The sequence below is a fragment of the Vidua macroura genome, chromosome 2, assembly GCF_024509145.1.
Source record: "Vidua macroura isolate BioBank_ID:100142 chromosome 2, ASM2450914v1, whole genome shotgun sequence".
Lineage (NCBI taxonomy): Eukaryota > Metazoa > Chordata > Aves > Passeriformes > Viduidae > Vidua > Vidua macroura.
Window position 1 is genome coordinate 117,418,194 of NC_071572.1, and position 25,877 is coordinate 117,444,070.

Here is a 25,877-nt window from a genome sequence, read left to right on the forward strand (position 1 = left end):
GAAGTGTAAACCAGCTCTCAGGATCCCTCAGTGGGAAGCAGCACCCACTGTAGCTACTGTCCCTGGTCCTGAAATCCTTGAAATTAAATCCAAAAATCACCTGAGAGAAAGGCAAGCACACAGTGAAAAATGAATACATTCTTTCCTATATATACACCAGTTTTTCTTTATCCAAATTTTAGAAGAGGCCATTTTATATTTCCAGAAAAATAAAAAAGAGACAAGATCATGAATTGTTCACTGTGAGAATCAATCTCTTTGAGAAAAATGAATAGGTAAAATTTATTTCAATGGAGATTTTCAACAGCAGTTTTCACCAGTTCCAATACTGGAATATGCTGCAAAGTCGAAGAATTGTCAACAGACAATCCCATTACTCAGTAATTCTTTAAGAATTCCTGTTGCTATTAAAACATTTTCTTCATCTCTCACATAAGGCTCCTACTTGCTACTGTTAAATAAAACTAGGCAGATAGATTTCATCTCTTGATTTCCTGTGTGCAGTGAAGCATTTGAATGCACATAAATCCCTTCATTCCCTTCTTCAGTTCAGTTCCCCAAATAAAGGAATGAAACACAGTACTAGTATTTGCTGAAACAGTTGAATGTTTCATTTTTACATGACCTTTATGAAAATTAGTCTTTAAAACAAGGTACGAAACTCCATTACAGATCAAGTTATCATAAGATGTCAATTGCATATGTAATCCATTAATGCCCTGTAAGCAATTAACTGCTGTCATGATTTATGTTCCAGTACAGAAGATAATGCATTTTATCACACCAGATCAGTAAGGACATATCATAAAAAGAGTAATTTTGCAGTTATTTGAAAGGAGATGTAAAATGTGTAAAATTTGGGAGCCTATTATGTGATTGCAGAGTGCAAAACAATCAAGTCACATCCAGTCTGAACATGCATGATGGTTCCCCCCCGCCCCCCATCCCCTAGTATTTTTAGTCAATAAACAAATACTGTTGAGATAATTGCCTCACAGAAACTGTAAACTGACCAGTCAACTATGTAGATTTCTTACATCTGTTATGACTAACAGAAACCTTGATGTAATAAAGAGCAGACACTTAGCAGGAAAATGATCTTAAATCAATACCTACCGGTCTGGTTGTACCCGCTGAATGTGGAGGCTGGTTACGAACTGTAACAGATATTAGAGATTACTGACTTAGCACTTATTTCAAAATAACTTCTGTCTGTATTATAGTTAGTACAAAGCATGTATCTATTACCTAAGTTATCTTTCCTTTGTGTTCCAGGGCTTTTTTGTGCTTTGAAGCATGGAAAACAAATAGATTATCTGTGTTAGATAAGCCACAAATGGGTATTAGATGGCAATGTTACATTACTACTTCTGAGAATGGGAGCAAGGAGATACCAGTGATTTTTTCAAAATTTATTACATATCCACCAGCTGTCACTAAAACACTCCAATCCCATGGCACACATGAAGTAATTTGACCCTTTTTGTTACAGATTATTTAAATCACATCCTATTTGTTGCAAGCTAAAGACACCCACTTGTACAGGTACCCTGTGTTCTCAATTGTGTTGGAAGCTATTTTGTTTTGTGCTATATTCTGTAGATGTTCTACCAGCAGTGGTTAAAACAAAGAGAACTGATGTTAACAGTTCCCGACCCCACTCTCTGTGTTTATGGGATAAATGTGTTAAAGCACCAGCTTCACCATGGCCACGCTGATGGCAACCTGTAGATGCAATATTCAAACTGGGAAGTGCAAGAGATGAAAAAAATACCTTTAGTTCAGACAAGTACACAGTTTCTAACAGGCAGGAAGGTTTAGGATTCTGGCTTGAGTTTCTGCTGCTTATTTCCCAGGAAGGCAAAGTCACCATATCAGTGACAGTAAGTGGAGGGAACTCTGTGGTGCATCACACAGTTTATCAAATCACTTCCAGCTATCAGACTGCCCTGGAGCCAGTCAGAATGGGTTTCTGGGTACTGTTCTCAGTGAAGCAGCTCCCACCCTGAGCAACCTGGTGCCAATTTACCCTCCTTGGAGCAGGAAGCTGGAGTGGAAAACCACCAAAGGTGCCTTCCGACCTCAAATACTCTATGCATAGAGTGATTTTGCCAATTTAGAAAAATGAACCAGCAATGCAGCCAGAATTAATAGCAGTATACAGGAGGAAACCCTGCCAGTGACTCTGATAGGGCTTGTATTGCTATTTGCTGTGAAGGACACATTCCTGAGAGACAAGGAAGAAACCCAAGCCCATGACTCTGCTGGCATGGCTAAAGCAGGACCCATCCAGCAGTTATCCCATGTACTCCAACCAGAATGGTGCAAGAGAAATGCTCCTCATAACTGTGTGTTACACACAGCTGGCTATCAGAATCAAATTACCTACACTGTCCTCTTTAGAAAGAGGAAAAATATTAAATTATAGACCAAATTGTTTAAATGGAAGTTTCTCTCCCCAGAACATATGAACATACATAGTCCTTCATGAAAAGTCAGGCTCCCTAGATTCCTGATTTAGTTACAGGTATAATGGTCATTCTGATGACCAGCCAGCTACAGCTTCCTCTGAGGGTCAGCCTTAAAAGCATTCTTGATTAGAGCTCTCTCTGTTTTCACTTATCTTTTCATAAATGCCTTCTGTAACAACTCCCACCACCACTGAAAACCAGGAAGCAACCTATCTGGGTGAAAGCTATGCTAAATAAAAGAAGGAAGATCCTACATGATAAATATATTAATGAAACCACCTTTAGTATCACAAGAGCAATAATATTACTCAGATATTAAATTACAAACCCATTTCTAGAATACAAAAATTGTTATGTTACCTTCTAATTCTCTCCTAGCTACCCCAGGACTGGGAGGAGCTCCAAGACCTTTTCAGAGAAAGAAGAGAAGCTGTACATAGCATGAGAAAAGCAGTAGATTGAGAAAGAAAAACCAGAACGAACACTGCCCCAAGACAGCTTTACACAATTTAACTCTGGTCTAGATAGATTACAGTCACCTGTAGGAAATAACTGTTTGTAGCAGCATGGGGAACCAGACTCGTGTGAATTACAAATCATCAAGTACAATCATGTTTAGTAACATCTGTTATTTTAATTTTACACTACAGTTGAAAGTGAATTTAAGTCCTTCAAAATGTTCACTCTCCACAAACATTTGGCTGTCCAGTGTGATCTGACATGCCGATCTTGAACCTCTCATGAGCAGAGCAAAGGCCTCTGCTCAAACACTGGGGAATAAATGAGCACAGCACTTACACCCTGCAAAATTAAGCCTGATCCCTGTCATTCAGAACACTGAGCAGTCTGTTTCTGCCACTGTACATCTGAATAAGAAATTTGATGAAAGCAATACTTCCCACTTCATATAATGTATTGTATCCTGAAGGACTGTATTACTAAGCTGCCTCTACACAGCACTGTGCACTCGGGACAGCTGTACCAATTGGTTTAACAGTTCAGATTGAGAGAAAGAAGATTTTCAATCATGCATAACCACGCTGAATTACTTGATTTCTGCAATATCATCAAGCATGTACCAGGTTCCTAAAACTGCATGGCAAAAACACGGCAGGACATAGATGTGATGGAAATACTGAAGGCATCCCTTAGCTATGACACAGCCTCCTGCTTCCTCACCATGTGTCCATGTGTGAGATCTGCCCAGAAGCTCTCTGTGGTCTGTGAGTTCTGTCACAGAGTGGGCAGAATGAAGGCTGCACATGAGGCTGAAATGGGACTGTCTCCAGAGATGTTAGATCTATGCTTTGGCTGAACATCTGTTCCAAAGATGCTAAACCCCAGCGTGTGTTATCCGTTCTGGCTGAGACCCAGGCCCTGCCAATTCCCATCATAAGTTTCTGACCGTGAATGACTCTGTGAAAGGAGCAGCAGTGAAACTGCACAGGAGTAGGGCACTGCCTGACCACATTCCACTGCTCTGTTTTATGCAGGAGGAGGACTAAAGCCAGCTCCTTTCAGCAGAAGGGAAACACAGGCACCCGTTCCTACGTTGGGGCACCAGACAGAGGGAGCAAGATCTCTGGGCATGAGGATTTGGCAAGTTAACAAACATTCACTACAAGAGAGAGAAATGGCACAGAGGGTAAATACCTGAGATTTCACTTACTCATAATACTCTTCAATAGTGAGAAAGCAAAATTATCATGCTGTGATAATGCTACTACAAAGGGCAGCATGGGAATATTTTAATGTTAGGGGCAATGAAAAACAGTTTAAACCAATGATAAAAGCCTTGGCTGCAACAATCAGGAAAACTCTGACTACTAGTATTAAAGGAAAAAAAAAAACAAACCCTACAAATGTTTTTTATAACTTCAATTGACAATTAGCAGTATTTACAGTTTTTAATGTTCTCTGAAAATTTAATCTGTAATGTATTTAAAAAATATTGGGTAAACAGAGTGCAACATTTTATTTTTTAACTATAAACAACTGGGGCTTATATAATCCTCAGTGAAATTTTTTTTTTGTATTAGCATACAAAAGGTCTACACTTTGTAAAGCCCTGCAATGAGTGCTGAGCCTTGTTCACCTGAATTCTGAGTTACTTCTGATACAAAATATGACCAAACTAAAACACTTAGATGCCCAAATCCTTCTCTCATCTTCAGAGCATACTGAGCCATTAGAAAAAGTGCCATGGGCATTGAAGGGGCTGAAGCACTTGGGGGGAAAAAAGGTCAAAACACGTGAGGGGAAAAAAGTAACATTTAAAAGGAACAACATTTTAAAGACATGATCATTGTCCCTTTGCATGTGCTATGGAAGTCTAAACCCAAAGTTTGATCCACTTACACACTATACAGGGATATTTCCCCAGAGCTTTAAGAGCCTTCCTCCTAGGGAAGAGAAACAGGTGCCCTTTCACAAAAGTAACCCATAAGGACATTTATTTTGGTTCCACCCCTCTGTTAACTTGCTTGGAGCTGAGCTCAGATGCCCGTGAAAAGCAGTCTTTATGCTTACACATGTACACCATGAGTGGAAAATGGAGAGCAGAAAAAAGTGAAGAGCTTTTGGTTGGAATAATATATGAAAAAATATACTACAGTCTCAAATGATTGCATAAAAAGCAAGTTTTATGCAAGTTACAACTCCATGGAAAGCTATGCTGGGAAAGATGATAAAAGAAGACAGCTGACTAGTCTTTGCACAATTGAGACAAACTAGGCAAACAGGATTGTGTCAGTGCACAGAAAACTACACAGGACTGAAGAACAATTAATTCAACCTCACCTATGTTGAATGTGGTCTATCAATTTCTTCCTACAGCTTCTGCATTTTAACTCATCTGAAATATTACACGTTGGGCATAAAAACTTCCTTGTCTCACCAGTATCTAAGAGCCAAGAACATTTTTGCCTGACACCAAAGTTATCTGATAGTTACAGTCTATTTAAAATAGTTTATGTATTTCCTGAGATTACTCAAAACTTTCAAAGCATTTTGTCAAAAATCCCTCTTTCCTACCAACTGACGGGCAGTGCCTGGAAGTGCCACTAGCAATTCTCACCCACTCTCATGTATTGATGAGCTGATTTAAGTCTAAGCAGGACAGCAAAATGTGGGCCAGAGAAGGACAAAGACTACTTTGAAGAAGCGCTTCACAGAAAAGTTAGCTGGATGTATTCACCCAGGACAAAGTAATAAAAATCTGGAACAACCTTCATCTCTGACTTTAACATACCAACTTCTGGAGAAATACTATTTCACAAAAAAGTAAAATGTATTTCAGAGGGGGAAGAAAGAAATGACAGCAATATTCATGAATTATCCAGTTCTACAACTTTGAGAATGGCCCATTTTTACACCTTCGGAAATCATCATTACTGTCACAACAGATTCCCACCGCAGTTTTGCTATGCAGTCATATTCATAAACAATTAAAATCATTACCTCCAAATTCTTTTCTAGCAGGTGCAGGACTCCTACCGCCTGACAGTATTTAAGAAATGAATGCAGCAATAATGAAAAATATCAGTGCAGTAGGAGGGAAGAAAAAGAATGAGAAAGTTAAAAATCACAAGGGTCAGTTTCTTATTAACTGTGTTGCCCAAATGCTTCTGAACATCCAGTTTCTCTTAGTGCTCAATTGTTCACATTGTCAGATGATCCAAATGAAGTCTACATTAAAAACTTGGACATGATAAAACGCACATATACTGATGCCAAAATTAAAGGAATAGCAATGAACCAATGAATGCACAAGTTTATTTCTATTTTATTTTAAAACAGATGCTATAAAAAATGAAAATGTTGAGTAAACATTGCTGTAAAATTTCACATTTTTAAAACTGTGAAAATAAGTTTTTATAAACGTATTCACTAATAATATTTAAATGGTAAAAATGCTGTTATTGCTTTTAAATGAACCAATTACACATTTCAATTAAAAACCAATGAGCCCAAAGTGTAATATGCAGTTTGGGTTTGCACTTTCAAGTCCATCTGACAGACCTGAAAACAAATATTCCTGAGCACCTGGAAAGGTCCCCCCACATTACCTGAGGGCGGAGGTGGCCGCTGTGGAGGAGCAGGACGTGCAGGAGGAGCGACGGGCCGAGGGGGTGGAGGACGCTTTGGCTCCAGGCTCTGGGGAGGCTCCTTCTGCTGGGCACTAGGCTGGAATTCAGCTGAAGGGTATGACAGAAAGCAATACAAAAATTAACATCTTGGACATTCTAAACCCAGCAAAGCTTTTCTAATAGCAAGGTCTTCTCACAGAGAGGACTGTCAGACCCCAGCCCTGGAAATAACAATCCAGAATTTTTTGAGAGAAGGAAGACAAGGAATGAACCAATGATGAAAATAAGCAGATTTCCTAAATCAAAACTTTTGCCCTCATATGTTTTAATAAATCTATGTTTTTCATGAAATCCTGAACAATCTTACCAACTGCAGCATTCCAAATTTTGATTTTGACTCTTACCTGTGAGAAAGTTCTCTGGAAAAAAATGCTACAAATGGAATATCTCAAGGCATTTGAGCCGCTAAAATAAACTCAATAAGAAGCCATTCCAAGCACCATCATTTAAATTCATAATTTAAAAAAAGGCTGTGTTTAAACAGAAGTTTTCATATTGTGCTCCCAATTTACCAATGTGTTGATTACAACTTGTATCTTGGAGCTGACAGGAGCAGGGATTGCCAGGGGCTGTATTCTGAGAGTATGACTGGGGTGAACCAGGATTCTACAGACACGTTGCCACAGAACTTGGGTGTGGCAGTTCTGGAGGCAGTGGAGCCATGCAGTACACACCTTGGGTGGAAACAGGAGGTCCAGGAGCTTTTCCTGGGGCTCGGCTGGGTCTCACCGGGAGCGTGGGTCCATCCGACAACGTCGGGGACTGGCAAGGGCTGGAGCGTGGGGACGAGCTCGGCGAGGTTCCAAGCCCCGAACTCAGTGTTGGCTGTAGGTGCTGAGGAAGGATTTCTTCCACTTCAGCACTGTAATCATCGATGTCTCCTAAAGAACAAACCCCAGAGAAGAAAAGCACATAAAAGCTGACTCTGGGCATGAGATTTTGCACAGGAAAAGCTCCAAAGCTCCAAGGAATTAGCTCAGCAACCAAAGTACGATTCTTGCATCCCAAAATTACACATGAAGAATACATATGTATTCAAACCACTTGAAAATACTTCAAATGCATAATATATATTATAGCTATGTATTAAAGGTAGTTGTAACAGTGTGGCAATTGTTCTTAATTTAAGAAACAATTAGCTTTACAGGTTATTTCCTTGGTTTGCAATATGGCAAGCTTCACTTGCTCTTCAGAAGGCTGGGCTGGGGATTTCAATGTATCTGTTATTTGTAGTAACTTCTGCTTGCAAAAGGTGGAATGGTGTTCCAAAAAAAGGCTCAACACGGACATGCTTCATGCTTTTGAAGAGTAAACTGTCAATTTCAAATATATTTAAAAGTAGACAAGAATGAAGCAGATTGTTGAGATACTGTTGGAAATAATATAATTTCTAATCTGTTTTAGATGGGCATAAGCATATTTATATATGCATTAAATAAACCACATTATTTAGGTCTGTAAGCATTTCAAAGTAAGGAATGCTTTATCTCAACAAACCTTCCATATCATAGTCTGCAGTAACTTCAGCATCTTCACAAAGCAAAGTGGAGCTTGTTGATGAAGGCAGCCCAGTATTAATCTTCTCTAGATTCATTTCATCTTCCAAACTTCTGATCCAATCTGGATTTTTCAAGCTGATATTTATAATCCTTCCTTGTAGCTGAATTGCCAAAAAAAGGTATACACAAAACAGAAGTTCTTAAGAGTAGGAATATTAAAGCTCTGCATTTTAGATTTAAAAAGAAAAAAATAATTCCTGATAACATCACAAATAAGGTTATAGGAATTTCTGTGACTAAACAAAAATAGTTCTGATTTTCACTTCATTTTGGTAAGTAACTACATTTATGTAATTTAAACTGCTCATTACAACAATTGTTTTTTTTTTTTAGAAAAACTAGCAACTCATCTCCTATGGTTCACCTTTTTAGATAATCAGGAAGCTTCTGGTTTTTTTTTTACTCTGACAGAAACACTATAAAGAAAAACAGACTTGCTTTTAAACCACACTAATGAAGTCATTTTTAGAGGCTGGCACAGAGCAGGTCTCCATTCTGTAAACTGACATTCTACCCAGAGCCCCTTTCCTGCCTGAACTGCCAGTGACGTCTCAGCAGATCCAAGGATCCATCTGTAAACATCACACATTCTAAGTCTTCACAGCCACAGACTAGTAAAAATTTAAACATCAGAAGTTCCATTTTCACAAAGATTAAATACTGACCCCATAGAAGTCAATGCAAGCTGAAATTTTGGCATTTTTCAGAGTTTATAGTACAGAAGTCTAAATTTTTAATAACTGCAGGCTATAAAGATTTTTAACTGGTTAATTCAAGAAACTGAACTCTGCTTTTTAAATCATAAAAGACCCCAAACCCCTAATTTGATGAAGATGCCTATCAGTGGATCTTAATTTATTTTTAGGAGTATTGTTAGAGAAATGAAGTTTGATACTTCTTTTCTATGGTTTTTGAAACTCAACATACAGTATGTGGCTATCAAAAGGAAAAAAAAAAAAAAAAGAGATGCAACAGTCTAGCACAGAACAGAAAAAGCTTCTCAGAATCAAAGACAAACAATAAATCCAACCCACTCAAGAAGACTTAAAATAGCTGGATTTTCTCTTGCTATACAGTGGTTCAGTCATTTTTACATTACCTCAATTCCATTCAAATTCATAACATTCAGAGCAGAGCTTCCTTCCAAAAATGTTACCCACATCTTGTCTTCCACAAACCTGCAAAGTTAATTGGAAACAATAACCAACAAAATACCACAACACTTAATAGCACAATTGCTAGCCTAGTGCAAATGCAACATCCTTATTTTCAGTTTGTTTAAAACTGCTAATCTAATTCTAGAATACAAAATTTGTATAAAATTCTCAAAAATAAGCGTATCTGGAAAAATTATGTCTGAAAACTGAGACACACACAGGTATGTAAAATGAATTCTAAAGACATTTAAGTTGAAATTCAAATGTTAAAAATGAAACAGATCATAACTGAAAAGTTATTTCCTACCTAAGGAAATAACTTTATTCGGGAAATTGGTGGGGAACAATGAAGATGATTTTGGACTTGCTCTAGCAGGTCCAAGTCCAGACAGGACAAGGGGGGAATGGCTTCCCACTGCCAGAAGGTAAGATGGGATACTGGGGGAAATTCTTCCCTGTGAGGGTGGGGAGGCCCTGGCAGAGGTTGCCCAGAGAAGCTTTGGCTGCCCCTGGATCCCTGGAAGTGCCCAAGGCCAGGCTGGAGGCAACGTGGTCTCGTGGAAAGTGTACCCATGGCAGCAAGTGGGACTGGATGATCCCTTTCAACCCAAACAATTTCATGATTCTATAAGCAGAGATTAAAAGTAAGGAGGTTTTTTTTCCCACCTTATAAGTATAACTTCGCCATAGCTTGCAAATTTTTGAAGAAGATCATCAATCAAGTTATCATCAAAATAGTTTTCTTCAGCTGAAGAACTTCTGATGGAGACCATCACAGTACCATCAGGTGGTCCTTGCATTGCAATCACCTCCTTATACACTTTTTGTCTCTCTTCTGCTTCAATTTCAAATATGTCAATGTCAATCAGTGCAACCACAGGCCTTGGAAAAAACAGAACAGAAAAACCTGTCAGCAGAGTATCTGAGCAACAAAATACACAGCATGAATATTAAATCTTAGGAAGTAATGTATAAAATTAAAGTGGAACCTATGATCAGATGTTTTCAGCTCTGCTCTTCCATAGTGCAACAAAGTGCCAGGATTCCACGTATAAGGGACATTACTGTCACTGTGAAAACTTGCATTCAGGAGATCCAGGTCTTCAGCTACAATCAGCAATGAAAACAAAAGAGGAAAAATACAGTGATTGCAAGGATGTGCTCTTTGTAAAAAGAAAAAACATCGGAAGTAAATACAAATTGAGTGTCTTACAGAACCCCCTCCCCCGCTCAAAGTTCCTTTTCCACTCCTCAAATGTCAGTAAGTGGGATCTGATTCGTGGCCCTTTCTTCAGCCTCACTGTGTTTATTAAGGTCTGTTACAAGCGTTCTGTGTCTACCAAGCCAGGAACAGGAGCTCAGCATCACTGGCATTATAAACATCACTAAATGGATCCTCTAAGTCACTTGAAGAACATTTTAAACAACTGAAGGAAACCCTCAAACCTGAACGGTCAAACGGCCATTTCCTTCTCCTCCAAAGGATCCGATCTGTCCACGCCGGTGTGCGGCACTTTTCACTGGTGTCATAGTCATCAGAGAACAGATCATACTTGTATGTAGGGGCAAAATTGATTTTCCCTTCCAGAAACCCCCTAAAAATCTGTAAAAACAGAAGACAGAAGCAGATGGGGAACAGCTTGAAACTAATCAGAATTCTCTATTCTAATACTGACAACCTGTATAGACACCTCAAAATAAAATGAAAAACCCTGCTATTTGTTAAAATGGATTCCTCTCCACATTTTGCCTGCTGAAAACATTTGACACTGTGACTAAATAGTGACCTGGACAATCAATGAACAGCAGTATGCTGTTAGTATGCTTTAGGCCCAGGCTTACCAACAACCTACTGTTCCTTCAATGTCATAACCAACTGGAGGTCACCCAGACACTGATGCTGTAACACAGCATTTTAATCTGGTGCCTATTTGTTCCTGTGTCAGCAAAAGTGGGTAATTAAGGCTTACATTTTATCTATCTGAACATGCCAAATTCTCCCACAAATTCACAGACACACGCTGGTTTGGGTTGGAAGAGACACTAAAGATCATCCAGTTCCAATCCCTTGCCATGGGCAAGGATGCTGTTCACTATAGCAGGTTGCTCAGGATACCATCCAAACTGGTCTTGAACACTTCCAGGAAAAAGCTGACACAAGATGCCCCCTCAAATAAATAGGTAAAAAAAAAAAAAGTAAAAAAAAAGTCCTTAATACATTCAATCTATTCAAAGTGAGCTTCTCACTCATTAAGTGTTTAAACTGGAGACAAGATAAAACCCTTTAGCTAACTCAGTCAGTTCCATTCTTGTGTTCAGCTTTCACTTCAGAAATCTGTAAAACAGAAATCTAACTTGGATCTTACAGTCAAATCTGCATCAAGTGACAGGCTGATCCACTTTTCTTGCTGGAAATACAATTTGAAATCCAGTCAATTTAAAAGTCAATGTCAGAAGATCAATGTCAGAATGCTAGAAGTTCCACAACTTCTGAGACAATTAATTTGTTTGGCTTCAGTAATTATTTTCTAACCGACTTTTTATGGAGCAAGTTGCTATGTAAACACCTTTCCTGAGCAGCAGGTACAGATATGAACCCACCACTGCCGTAGAGCTCCCCCAGGGACACAGCTGGTACCCAGCCAGTAGCTTCTAAATCATGGAATATCACCCCAATAGTGCAATGTTACTTCTACTCCCCAGCCAGGAGCCCTTTTCATGTTTTGGCAGTTTCCATAGACTTCTCCAGCTTTGTAACTGCCGGAGGTGTCTCCAAAACCTTTACACATCATGTTTTGATCCACTTAACAGACAATCTGACAAGCAGACAATGCTGTCTGCCCATGTGAATATACACTTTGCTTCCTGTAGGAAGCAGCTGTTAAAAAAAAAAAAGTGAGTAAAAATATCCAGTTTTGCCTCCTGTTCTGGTGCACAAGACACCAGCACAAATGCAAGGGAACTCTAAATCAGCAAAAGCACTGCTTGTGATCAAAGTGCTGGCGAGCAGAGAGAACAAACAATAGAGGATTGTCTCTCTTTTTACGATATCCAGCTTTCCCATGCAGAGCTGCAAAGAGAAAACAAGAAGCCCTACAAATCTAAAAACTGTAGCTTTCTTCAGACTTTGTTATTCTGTGTTTTCTCTGCAAATAAAAAAGCTACAATTTGGACTACTCCTTTTCCCAACAGTAACAGCATTAGACCTATTACAATTTAACTAAATAGTAACATTACCAAATATTATAAATATTCTTTTAAAATAGTTACATTTGACAAAAAGAAAAATATTATAATTAGAAAACGCCATGCTGAGGATACAGATTTACAGGAGCATCATAGCAATTGCTAAAACCAGTAAAAAAAATGAAGTATTCTCAAGTATGGTGATATTTGAACACACCTGCCCAGAGTTTTTTTGGTTGATAAGCTGGTCTCCTGCTATGAGGGGATCCCAGTTCTGTTGTCGTATCAGGTCTTTCACCTCCTCATTGGGCAAATCTATTCGATAATTGAAGTCCCCACACCAAAAGATATAGTCATGGGAAAAGAGCATCCTTCCCTGCAAAACAGCAGCACACACTGGAGTTAAAAGCAACTGAGTGACAAATTTACTGCTTCTAGGTTCAGAAATTCAGTTTTTAGTTGTGAAACATGTATAATTTCTGGGTGATGAAGACAACTGAAATACATCCTCGTATTTAGCGTCCATATGATTAGAACAACACCATCAGCAATGTGGCATGTACACATGAAACACAAGAGAAGTAACATTTCCTGTGGAGTCTCCATTTCTAAAGAAACACAAATCAAGTTAATTGGATTCTAAAATTCTTCATCTTCCTCCTCCTGTTTTAGAAGTCTGCTCAAAGGCGATGGCTGCTGCCTGTGACAGAGGAGAACAAAACACCCCCCCTGCGACTTTGTGACAGTCTCCTGTCAGACTGCAAATCCAGAGCTTTATCATTCAGTTTTAATTGAAGACTTTTCGGTTACATCTGATTTTCATCACTAGAGAGAGACATAAGGGCTTTATTAAAACAAAACAAAGTTTAAACAAAGCCCAGGTTTTAGAGTGAGAACTTTTACTTCCCCCTTTGTTTTGATTTTTCCACTGCCCATAAGTAAAACCAAGCAGATACACTGGCACATTGAAACAGCAGCATTTAGGAAGCTGTTGGATACAGCATTTGCTAGGAAAACTGAAACATGACAGTGGGGACAAATTTAGAAAATAAAAAAACCCTGTAAAATAAGATGTAAGACTCCTGCACAGTGCCACAGAAATTAACAAACTAGAGTTTGATGACAAAATTTAAAACATCTTTAAGTCTCAAGAAAGCATTTTGTTGCGTTGATAGCATTTTCAACTTGGTGATTTGATAATGAGAACATGGTGTTTGTTTATGAGAACATGGCATAGAATCATTCCTGTGTACTGAGAACAGTACTGTTTCGCAGTGATTTTTTTCTCATAGGTGATTGTCTCCTGCGCCTATGAAAGTTCTACTGCACGTCAGGGATCTATAAGGTCTCTTTCCTATGCTAAGTCCTTGATTCTGAATGCATGTGAACTCATGTTTCATCATCTCTGTCATTGCACTGGCAAGGTCTGTTCTTTCTGCAGTCTTCTATTTTAATAAACATGGTAGGAACTCAGTTATCTCTGAGATCTCTAACCCAAGGAAATCTGATTTCCACAGGAAACTGGGGAAGGGAAAAAATGCAAATGGAGCTTTGGGATAGCACTGCTGGAGATCCAAGGATTTCACTTTTCCTTTGTTATGGAATTTGAACACCGTGCTTACCATCGGAAAGCCAAGCTTGCGAGAAATTTCCACAAAGTCTTCATTTCTCTCCTTGACTTGGGATTGCCCTGCAGCAAAATGACTGCACACAAAGCAAAGGCTGGAGGTATGGAACAGCATCCGAATGGCCACTGCACCTTTGTTCCCAGTGGCTCCTCCCATGCCAGTCTTGACAGTATCAACAGCAACATCCCTGAAACAGTGAAACAGCTATTAAACCTTCCAGGAACCTGGTACAGATGGCTCTGAGTGTGACACTGGGCTGGGAGGGACACACTGTTCTCCCAGCCACAGGGCTAGTTTTAAAAAGTTCCAACAGTCACTGAGCATTAACAAGATAAAACCTCAGGTTTCAAGCTCTCTGGGTGACCAATGAGGCATTTAAAAACTAAGAAAAGAACTTAAACAACTCCTTCACCAGAAGGTGGAACAGCTCTCTCAGAGCCCCACAGGGCTCTGAGGATGTCTGGGTGTTATCTTCCAACACAAGGCAAGCTGAAGGTGACCCCAGCTGGAGCCAGCCATCCTCACTGACCTGATAAAGGGAGCGTGCTGAGGCCTGATGAACACGAAGAGGCAGACACCCACCAGTTGCTCTGAAGCCAGCAGCACGTACTTGTAATCTCTGGAGATGGTCTTCTGGAGCTCAGCAGCCCAGAGCTTCTGATTTGTGGTGCTGCCAGTGAGATTAAAAACACCAGGTTGGAAATAAACCAAACTGAGCAGGTTTCTAGCTGGTGATTGAGCTGACTAAGCTGCATCCAAGAACCTGAAGTAAACCTTGAGGCAGTAAACCAAAGCCAAGTTGGGAATGGTGCTCAAATGCCTCCCAGCAGAGACCCAGGCTCTAGACTGCCATGCCATCATTGTTTCAAATTCAGCCTCTACAAATGCTGCCTCACTTTTCCCAACACCACAGACAACTTTAAGAGCCATGGCTATCTTTGCTGTATTTACAAGCCTAAAGGAGGAAAACCTAATAATTGTTTTAGAGAGTTACTTCCTAGCCTAGAACTCAGTCAATATTGGAAAACAGGTGTGCACAGTCTTAGATCAAGAAGAAACATCCTTAGAGACCTAACAGACTATGGTTTTCAGAGCCAGCACCAGGTGGGAATGAGAAATATCAGGCCTGGAAACAACATTGACTACACCGAGGGTGAAATCAGGGGATGACAAGCTGATACTTGGTACCCAATAGACAAAAATCTGCAGAAAGGCTACAGTATTATAGGTTTTATGTGCTCTTCCCAGTAAGTTAAACCTTCCCTAACACCAGGAAATAGGCAAAGCAGGCAGAGAAAAAAATGGACAAAGGGAATATGGTCCTAGGACTACACACACATTTATCTCTGGTATCACCCACCACTGGGAAAAATGTATTTCCATAACCCAGTCTGCTAGGAGTGAAAAATCCCAACTCCACAGTAATATATCCATGCAATACATGGAATGGCAGTGAAAACTAACAGTATGGAAGGAAGCCTTCCTTTATACAGATCACAACCTGATACATAACAGCATACCAACAACACATGCTTTTGGAAAGATTTTCACAGGATTTGCTGTTCCCAGCAATACAAGACACAGGAACTGAAAAACACTGCAAGCACTGGAGAAACCAGAGTTTTAAGTAACACATGACTTGAAAAAGGTGATTATCAGCCAAACAAGTACTGTGTGGATTGGATCACCCACCTGGCGTTCACAATGTTTCCTGCATTTAACTCCACCATTTCTTCAAATCCAATGGCAAATATGTCCACAGGTTTGTTTTTACGATCTTGAGGTAAATAGGGAAAAAGTTATTTATTGTTCCTAATTAACTTAAGAATCAAGACCTCATACAATATATATATATTCATTTTAAGAAAAAAAAATTCTGTACTTGGAAAGAAATTCCTCCCTGTGAGAGTGCTGAGGCCCTGAGCCAGGGTGCCCAGAGCAGCTGTGGCTGCCCCATCCCTGGAAGTGTCCAAGGCCAGGTTTAACAGGGCTTGGAGCAGCCTGGGATAGTGGAAGGCATCCCTGCCCATGGATAGTGGAACTGGATGAACTTCAGGTCCCTTCCAACACAAACCAGTGGGGGATTCTGTAAAATTCTAGTTGCCTCAAAGAAGCTTTTAAATAAATCCAGATTTTGAAAGGTGTTTCTCTGGCAGGGGGTGGAACTGGATCTTTACAGTCCCTACACAGTTCAGTGCTTCTGTGATACCTGTTTCAATGTCTGTGATCTACATAGAAAAATCAGAGTTTTCAAGAAAAAATAATGACAGACCACAAATCCTACCTTGGAATTCATGGATTCCAGCTAACTTTGGTGCATCCAACAGCCAGTCAGTGAGGGTTTGATTTCTGAAGGCAATACTTCGAAACTGCTTTCCCCCATTGACGTTCCATGTCCCAATGCAGACTCGGATTTTTTTTGGTTTTGCATACTTATAGAAGTTCTCACACATGCTCTTCAGTACTTTTACAGATGCTGCAAAAACATTTGAAAAGACATTACTTTTGTAGCAGATGTTTCAGAAAACTCGGCAGTGAGATCTTTCCAAAGTACGTGCACAGACAAAGTTAAACTGCGAAAGCACAAGGAATGCAGCTTTCCCAGGGGAAAGGACCCTTAGAAAAGGTGACTTAGAAAAATACCCTTTTTCAGTCAGTGTCTTACCCACACACATTACTTGTGTGGGTAAGACACTGACTGAAAAACAGCAGCAATTTGTTCAGAATTATATAGAGAGAAATAATACATGAAGGAAGCAATTCCCATGTTTTATAAATATCTGTTGTTCTTTCATCTCATCCATGACTTTCTAGGGAAACCATCATTTTTTGTACATATCAACAAGGGTATCTGCCTGATTTTCACAGATTAAATTAATGAAATCCAATCTCTATCACAGAACATATATGCAGACATTAATTTCTGGAAGTGTAAAACTTGCTGATACACTACAAGTACTAAAATAGAGAAGGTACATTATTTCATCGTATCAGAGTATGTCTATTTAAGCCACAAATCTGAATTATTTTTATATCAGTTGAATTCCTAAAGATCTGCTTTAGTGAGGACAGTAGGCTAGGATTAAAAAAAATTAAACTAATTTCTCTGTCCCATCAGCCTTTCCCTGTGCCTTGTTTTTATCTGCCAGATGAAGAGAGAGGAATGACCCATATGGTAAAGGACATTGTGAGAAACACAGAAAAAAAAAAGCTGATTCAATGCTCAAGTACTTTACATAAATTATATTATTTTGCCTATTTTGAATGTTCTCATGGTTATCAGACTCCAAAAGAACAATATAAACAATATTAGGTGGAATTCTTCCTTCACTTGTTGCTGTCTTGAAAAATAGTCAGTTACTGGGAACACTTAAATTTAAATTTCCCAAGTAAGATGATTAGTGAGCTGCTGCTGTCTTTTCAGTTATTCTTGGCTACCTGGTTAAAACAAAAATCAGGTATTCTCTATCCCTATTGGGTTTGAAAAAAACTGGAAGCAAGAGAAGAAAATATATTGTGTTTGTTGGCTGCAAATGCTTTCCCTGCTGAACAAATCCCACATCCATAAATGGGCCAACCACATAGAAAAGACAATGAACTGGTTGGTGTCTCCTTGGGGTGCTCCAAGCAGATCATGCTTGGGATCATACTGTCTTCATCAAAATCCAGGGAAATGAAATATAGAAAACAGCAAGGAGCCAACAGGATACCTGAGCCCTCCAGGCAAGAGCCAAATACGGGGTCTGCTCCTGACCCACACTCCAGGTGACCCCAGCCAGGAAGTCCAGCATGTGCCCAAAAGGCCACAGAGGGTCCACAGAGCACCCAGCAACTGAAGGGAAACAATCTCAGGAATGCTGCAGACACAACACATCCAAGAACCCAAATCATCCAAAGTGTTGGCTGAACCCCAGGAGCCCAAGCCAGCATCGCAGTGCAGGACTGCAGGGATGAGCCTCTGCAGCACTCTGAGTGAGTTTAAGAGCAGAGTTTGCACGTTCCTTGTCTGGGGTTCCATCTTTTTCTTTTGAAAATTTACTGGATTTCAGCTTCATTTTAGTTACTCCAAATCATTCAGCTGCTACTGAGCAGCTTTTAAGAAAAGGTACAAAATTTCATTATTGCCTATTTAACTCCTGATGTTGTTATGAGATCCTAATGTGAAAAGCCTTACCAGGTTAGACTCTAACTTTAGAAGTGAATTGACAACAAGCTTATTACAAACAAAAAAATTATATCTTTAAACTAGCAGTCTTTCTAAATTGTAGAATGATTCTTTTTCTAAATTTGAGAAATTAAAAATTCCTACTGCTTTCCAAAATACTGAGTGAGCCAAGTGCTTTTCAGAGCACCTGAGACTATGATTTTCAACATGATTTTTTTTTCCTACATGATTATCTAGTTATTTGTCTTTTCAGCAAAATTGTGCCTCTCTCTACAACATCAGAAATCTAATCAGTTACATTTTCTCTTATTTGCAGAAAAAACACTTTGACTGCTGCTCTTACTAGGCAAGCAGAAATTTGGAAATCAGTTCTACAAAGGCAGCATTAATTTAAAATTCTGTTTGGAATATTCTGTGCAACTGCATGGAACTGTTGGAACTTGATGGAACTGTTTTACTGAAACATCCAAATTTCTGTAGGAATATTTCAATATATGCAATTTGTACCCAGCTGAAACCCTGAAATGCCAAAAAAATAGTTGATTTATAACTCTTACAAAAATAGGCATTCTAATAAATAACAAAAATGAGACATAAATAATAATACCAAAAGCAATTGATAAATATATAAAAAATAGTTGGCTCTTCTTCCAGAGTTATAAGATAGAAGGTGATACCATCAGTGAGTGTGACCAGTCATTCCCATAAGCACTTGGTTACACTGACAAAATGCCAGTGAATCACTTAATATCAGACATACATTACTTGTGACTCAGATTTCATTCTTTAGATACTCACTAAGAGTTAAGTAGGTAGAGTAAAATACATATAGGAAAAGCAAAATTGGCAAATGAAAAGGCCGTTTAAATTTGCTCAACACACAGTAAAATCTGAATAGAAGAGTATTAGGGATATTTTATTTTAAATAATGGTTTCTGGGAACAAAAACATGAAGTGCTGTACAGCTGACAAGTTTCCTGCATGACCACAAGCATGTGGAACCTTCTAGCAGCAAATAAGAACAAATTACAAATTGTACTGAAGAATTTCACCTCTTATCCTAAACAAAGCAAAAATACAGAAGCTTCCAAATCAGATAAAAAGGAAAATTCCTTTGCAGCCAGAGCATGTGCAAAAATAAACCCCTATGAATTGGTTACCTCATTTCCTAACTCGCACCCAAGCTCAAATGCAACATTTTTCACCTCTTATATTCTCACTTTGATTGGATTAAAGGATGTTTTAGGGCACAGGAATGGCAGACGCGAACACCACCAGGAAAATGTGAGCCCATAGCCAAATATGACACAGACACAAGAAAAGCCAGAGAACAACAACAGCTGGTCAGGTATTTGCAGTTTATTTTACTGTACTATACTATACCTGATTGTAATGATTGCTCTGAAACTACGGATGCAGTAAGAGGGAAACAAGAAAAGATTAGTCAAATAAGTTATTGCCTTTTAGGATTTTCCAGCAATGTGTCAGAAAACATGCTGTTAATATACAATTTATTACACATAACCATTTGCATCAGTTAAGCATATGTTTTGTGCTGCAAAATCTACCAAACTTCACAACAGGATTAGCAAATTCTCTTTTCCTCCTTTATTAATAATGGATTCACACATGTTGAAGTACCCCACTGGTTAACTTGCCAGAATGCAGAGAGATTGCAGGGAAGAGGGATTAATGCTCCTCAGCTGTCAGGAGCTGCAAATATGTAAACGACAGTTCGCATTCCCAGAAAAAGTGAGAGGAAATGAAAACAAATTTTAACTAATTTTGAGGTGAGGCTGATTTACCAGGTTTCAGATATAAGAAAAAAACACAACAACATGAAACCTTGTGCTAATCAAATGGGACAAAAACACTCCCTCGACCTCCACATCAGATGAAGATGTGGACCCTCAACATGAAGACTACAACTGGGCAACTATTTTCTTCTTGAGCCAGAGATTTGCACTGGAGCTTTGATGTATTTTTCCTCATTCTAGGTTAAGATGTGTCTGGGAGAAGGAAAAAAAATTGAAAATGAAAATTTAAGAATGTTTCTCTAAAAATTGCAGTAACCCAGAACATTATTACCTGGGATCTTGGAAAGAAGACTTAAATTTAAGTTCCTTCTTTGCCCAAATATGAGCTCCTGTAATTCTGATGTCCCAGGAGAGGACTGACCACAACCCTATGACTGACCCACTATTTTCCTGCCCACCAGACTTGCAGAAGATGGGATTGACTGCAATTCTGGGGACCACAGAGGCTACACCTCTTTGAGGATACAGGATGCTGGTTCAGCACCCCGTTCTCATGAGGGGAACTGCCTTTCTGGTACAAAACCCCCGAGACTCACATGGGTGCTCTGCACAAGCAGAGTTTCTTATTGAAATCTCTCTGGTTTTGATGTAGAGCTTCACCCAAAAAATCCCAACCAGGTAAAGCAATTTCTGCAGCACGTTAGTTTGGCACTATTAGCAAAGCAGAAGTAACTTCCATTTTTTAATAAGCCAAGAGAACATAAAGTAGCATTTACACTTTCCAACAGTGCTTTGAAAACAAACTCGATACAGCTTTCTTACACCAAATAGTTATCAGAGATTAAAATCCTGAAAGACACATACCGCGTAAACTGCTGGTGGTTAAGAGAGCCCGTGCTTTATCTGCTAAATCACTATTTAGGGTATTTCCCAATAACAAAACATCAATGGCCTCCTGCTTGGAGCTATCAAAAAAGTTATTTTGGATCGTTCTGGTCACAGAACGAGCACCATCCTTCAGCTTTCCAGCCTGTTAGGGAGGAACACGTATAGAATATTTTATGTCGGACACTGCTCACAATACATTGGCAATATTCAGTAGATACATGTAAACTGTGTTAATGATTTTAAGGGCTAAGGCAATTTCCTTCTTTAAGTGTTAAATCAAGTCATCTGAGCCTACTGTGCTATATGTGCTTTCCCCCCACCCCCAGATGCTAAAAAACACAGTAATACCTACAAGGCATATCTAACAAGCAGATTTAAATTAAACAAAATAAAATTAAATACTGCAGGGAGGGGAATTTTTTTTTTTTTTCCTAAACCCTAGGTCTTTAAAAATTAACTTGATATAGGGCCATGTTTAGACCATGACAGGGATTTTGGGCTTTTCCCCAAATAGTGAGAAATGAGCAAGCACTCAAGTCCAAATGCCATGACACATGAATATATATGTTTATGCACTTAGGAGTTCAAAATTCACATTCTGGAATATCCATGTTAAAAACAGAGAGAGCTTTGACTTAAGACTGCCCTTAACTTGTTGAAATAACATGCAAGTCTCATGCAGCATCCCAGAAGGAACACAGACACTAATACATGGCTACAGACACACCCAGACACTGTCTCTGCACACTCTGGCCTGACTGAACCACAGTCCAGAGGAACAGTGTCCAACCACCTGGGCTAAACAAGGGTCTCCAGAAAAATGTGCTGCTGATGCAGAGGTACCTGAGGGACACACACACCTGAAGGATAATGTAGCTAACACATAATGCAGTCTTCTACTCAATTCCAAACCTGGCAGTGTTGACTTGGGCACACAAAAACACCTGTTGTTGCATGTGCTTTGTCTGTGAGAGGTGTGTGAACACACACTGCTGCAGGTACATGAAATACAGACTGTGATCCATCAGGGATGCTGCAAGGGATTGTGTTGTTATAAAAAAATACTCTCAAGTTTACAGCTTGCATTGTCCATGAAAGCCTCTTAAATGCATGTGGAAAGAAGGCAAAAGCTTAACAAAACTACCCTGGGATTTAGTTCTGTGAATTGTACTAGACAGCAAGACAGAAGCTACTCTTTTGGCAAGGCTAAGTGGCTTTGGCAGACAATGGGGATGAGCTGTAGGGAGCACTCTGTTGCAATAGGTTTTTGATAGGATGCACTCCCTTCCTAGCAGACAACGCACAACTGGTGATCCAAAAAACCACACTCACCATTCACATACCAGGCAATTAATTGAAAGGAACCCCGAGAAAGCAAAAGAAAGAGCAGGTAAGGAGTTAGACGTAACGAGTATTACAATACTTTAAAAAGAACTGGTTTTCAGTATAGAAAGGTATATTAACACACTTAAGGTTAAAATAATTTTCTCTTATGTTTCTATATTATATTAAAATAATTTTCTCTTATGTTTCTATATTCTTACTTCTAAGTATTCTTGGTCTTTGAAGAATCAAACTGACAAGTAGGAAATGGAACAATTTCAGGCATCAAACTTTTCATTTGAAAAATGAGAACGCAACTTAAAAACTACATTTTAAAATATATACTCAGAGTACTCAAAAACATACTGAGTCAGGTTTAACTGAAACAAGAGCAAGTATTGTATGGTTTTGCAAGCATTAAAGATCCTCTTTGAATAGACTGGACTCGTGTCAGAGATGGTTGATTTGATTTATGAGATGTGGTACTAATTAAGAATTGTCCCAGGGCAAGGATCCAGCATTATGCCAAAGACAGCAGAGTAAATGTACTGTCGTGGTTTAACAAACCAGGACATCTACTCTGTGTTTTAAACATTAAAAATGGAAATGTATACATTAAATGCATTTTTTAAAGTTAAAAAAATAGTCAAATGAACTAGATTAAGTAGATATTTATTAATTTAGGAAAATTAACAAAGAAGGTAGAATGGCAAAGTCAAGACAAGGGGAGACACCCCATAAAATACTTACTGCAGTTTTCCTGGCAGTCTAAGTGACATTTTTGTAAGAAAATAAAACTAAATATCTTGAACCAAATTCCATTCTATAGTAAAATACAAGAAATTCCCAAATGAAGAAGTCTTGTGTGCACCAGTCAAGGGGCAGAATAAGCAACAAGTTGATTTGATTATTTTGTTTTTACGTATTTTACTGTGACACCTCCTACATGAGCAGAGAAGGACCCTGGCACTGTGTGAATGAACACATGATGGAAAATCCAAAACAGCTGGCTATGGGTACGTAGGCTATAACATGGAATGAGAAGCAGCACATTCTTTAGCAGAAAGAATAGTGTGAAAAGACATTCTTGAAGGAACTAAGGGCAAAAATTGCTACAGGTCAACATTTGTCTTGACAGGTATCACCTGGCAAGGGACAGGATTCGGGAAACAAAAAAGCAACATTGTGAGAAAAAAAAAAAGGCAGACAAACAAGTTGAAGAGAAACATTACACTGTCATGGAGCATGGAACTGTTCTTACAGCGTTAATAAGCAAGGTAGAAACAAAATTTCGGTTTTTTTTCAGTGACTGCAAAACTAAAAAGAAAAAGCTGAACAAACATGCAAACAAAACCCACCAGGCTACAAGAAGATTAGTATTAACACTATAAAACATTAAAAACATGAACAACATCCCATCAAACACACTTGAAAAGGAGATATAGTGAATGGAACTGAAATAATAGCAGGAGAGGTATAGAAACAAAAGTAAAAATATTCAAAGAAACTAAAGCTAATTTGAATATACATTTTTCTGAACTATGTTCTAAAGAAATATAAGATTTCAGACGTATCTGTTCATACAGAATAGTGTTATGTGGGAGGCAGGAGCATGGCTAGGAAGGGATGTAGAAGAACAGGACCTGGTTATCAACAGAACCAACCATTTCAAGTTAATTTTTTTGGTTGGTTGGGTTTTGTTTGGGATTTTTAGGATTACAAAGAGCACGCTTTTTAAAGAGAAAATTTCATCAATGCTATATTAATAGCAGAATTTATTAAAACCCATACTGAACACTGCTAAAGCATTTGAGAAGATGTACTTTACCTTTGCTTTTCCTTCAAGGGCTCCAGTTCCAGCATAAATTTTACTGACAGAATCACCATTCACAGACCACATGGATCGGAAAACTTCCTGAAAGCGAGTAACTAACTGAGGCTTCTCAGCTAATCCTAACACCTCCAGCTGTTTTGTTAGCATCTGCAACAGGTGAAGACAACGTTAGCAAAAAAAACCCCAACAAACCAATCCAGAAACAAACAAAAAAAAAACCCACTTCAAATATATTTCTCAAAAGGCACATCGTACTTTTCAGCATATATGCACAAAAGCCCACAAATCTTGGGTTTATATGTATCATTCTGAGCAAACTGTCAGCATAACATGCTTGAAAGGCTGCATCATACATGTAATTTAGCACCAACACTGCATTTTCCTTTGAAGATAGGTAGTAATACAGGAAAAAAAATTATGCAGCTGATTTGTGGATGTTTTTATCTTGAAGTTCACCAAACTAAACACAAAAGCTATTTTCAAGAGCTTTTCAAATTCTTTAAAACCTTAGGGTGTCTTGACAACAAGAAGAAGGAGCCTCAAATAATAGACACAGAATGGCAAAGGCAAAATTCTGGAGGTTGGGCAGGAATCAACAAAAGATACAAAAGGAAACTTGCATAATAAAATGAAGAAGAAATATACAAGAAGTTTTAGAAATTGGGTGCTTGCTCTTGTAATTTTAGGGGGTCATCTAGAGTTCAGTACCTGTTATTTTAAGTATCCATTGTAAATAAGACTTCATATATCTCATTTAATAGAATTTTAAAATTAAGTAAGTGGTTCTTCAGGATTAACAATTTCCCTTCTTATTAATTCGTTTTATGCTTTTAGCTCTCATACTTTAGCTGAAATCATAATTTAATTCTCATTGCTGAAAAATCTGGCACAGCTGGTTTAGAAAAAAAGTTGTATTTATGCAGTTCTTAAAAGGATATGAAAGGAAAAAACAGAGCTAGATAGCTACGTTTGACATGTAAGTACTCTACACATCAAGAATGTAAAAAGAGGGTCTTATGCCATAGAAAACTTGTGTAAATGCAGCAGCCAAGCACTACATAGTCCAGAATCAGATAGGTCTCTTTTAAAACCTTGTTTTAAATTTTTAAATTTAAAAAAAAATAATTTTTATTTTAACATTTTTAAATGCCTTGTAAGTTGTCACAGAAATTCCTCTTAAGAGGAGAATTTTAACTCAATAAAATTCAGAAAACAGAAGGATAAAGATTTTCCTAGGTTTGACCTTGCAGCATCCATTATTTTTTCATTTTCAAACATGCTGAAGGTTTTCCCTCTGGAAGTCAGAACAAGAAACAGCTCACACTAGAAACACACCTGCGAAAAGTCCATTCACCCTTCCCAGGGAAGATGACGCTGCTTTTACAGCCCAAGTGCCCCAGAAGCAGCAGCTGGACATGGGTTTCCTACCTCCAAGCCAAAGAAGGCCTGCACACTGTTTGTTCTGTCCAGACAGTCCAAGCAGTTGGTCCTGACAGTGCCGCTCTGGGATCTGTGCCAAGGACAACAGGAGAGGGAAAACAGCTGAAACAACTCACTTAACACACATCTCCTCCACAGAGGCAGGGACAGGGAGATCTGAACCAGAGCAGTAAATCAGGGCATTGTCAGTGCCACGTTCCTGCCCCACAAGGACATTTATAAACGTGTCAGCAGCAGAGGGTGAGCTTGCTCCACATGCTCACTGAGCACAGCCCAGGCATTTTCTGCAAATAACATTAATCCTTCTGCTTCGGTTTCTCC

At 38.8% G+C, this 25,877-nt stretch overlaps 1 protein-coding gene and 1 long non-coding RNA gene across 11 annotated transcripts in view; one reads left to right on the forward strand and one right to left on the reverse strand.

Annotated features, from left to right (window-relative positions):
- LOC128803501 (uncharacterized) overlaps positions 1-24,208 on the forward strand; it is a 32,835-nt gene extending 8,627 nt beyond the window's left edge. The window contains exons 2-4 of one of the 2 annotated variants that reach the window (XR_008435733.1): positions 3,965-4,116; positions 23,421-23,559; positions 24,129-24,208. This is a non-coding gene — a long non-coding RNA (uncharacterized LOC128803501). Of the gene's footprint in view, positions 1-3,964; positions 4,117-16,611; positions 16,700-17,267; positions 17,401-23,420; positions 23,560-24,128 lie in introns of those variants that run through there. The other variant, XR_008435734.1, reaches the window with a different exon arrangement.
- Positions 1-25,877, reverse strand: part of SYNJ1 (synaptojanin 1) — a 50,067-nt gene that overhangs the window by 7,568 nt on the left and 16,622 nt on the right. For 2 of the 9 annotated variants that reach the window (XM_053970508.1, XM_053970516.1), the window contains exons 10-29: positions 25,545-25,626; positions 24,111-24,263; positions 20,936-21,092; positions 19,698-19,721; positions 16,434-16,625; positions 15,842-15,926; positions 14,679-14,819; positions 14,144-14,336; positions 12,739-12,897; positions 10,782-10,938; positions 10,325-10,442; positions 10,002-10,217; positions 9,278-9,356; positions 8,117-8,279; positions 7,294-7,500; positions 6,539-6,667; positions 5,931-5,969; positions 2,832-2,879; positions 1,249-1,287; positions 1,117-1,157 (exon numbers count right to left, since the gene is read on the reverse strand). In XM_053970508.1, the coding sequence (XP_053826483.1) occupies positions 1,117-1,157; positions 1,249-1,287; positions 2,832-2,879; positions 5,931-5,969; positions 6,539-6,667; positions 7,294-7,500; positions 8,117-8,279; positions 9,278-9,356; positions 10,002-10,217; positions 10,325-10,442; positions 10,782-10,938; positions 12,739-12,897; positions 14,144-14,336; positions 14,679-14,819; positions 15,842-15,926; positions 16,434-16,625; positions 19,698-19,721; positions 20,936-21,092; positions 24,111-24,263; positions 25,545-25,626 (2,422 nt within the window). Of the gene's footprint in view, positions 1-1,116; positions 1,158-1,248; positions 1,288-2,831; positions 2,880-5,930; positions 5,970-6,538; positions 6,668-7,293; positions 7,501-8,116; positions 8,280-9,277; positions 9,357-10,001; positions 10,218-10,324; positions 10,443-10,781; positions 10,939-12,738; positions 12,898-14,143; positions 14,337-14,678; positions 14,820-15,841; positions 15,927-16,433; positions 16,626-19,697; positions 19,722-20,935; positions 21,102-24,110; positions 24,264-25,544; positions 25,627-25,877 lie in introns of all 9 variants that reach the window. The other 7 variants (XM_053970507.1, XM_053970515.1, XM_053970509.1 and 4 more) reach the window with 6 other exon arrangements.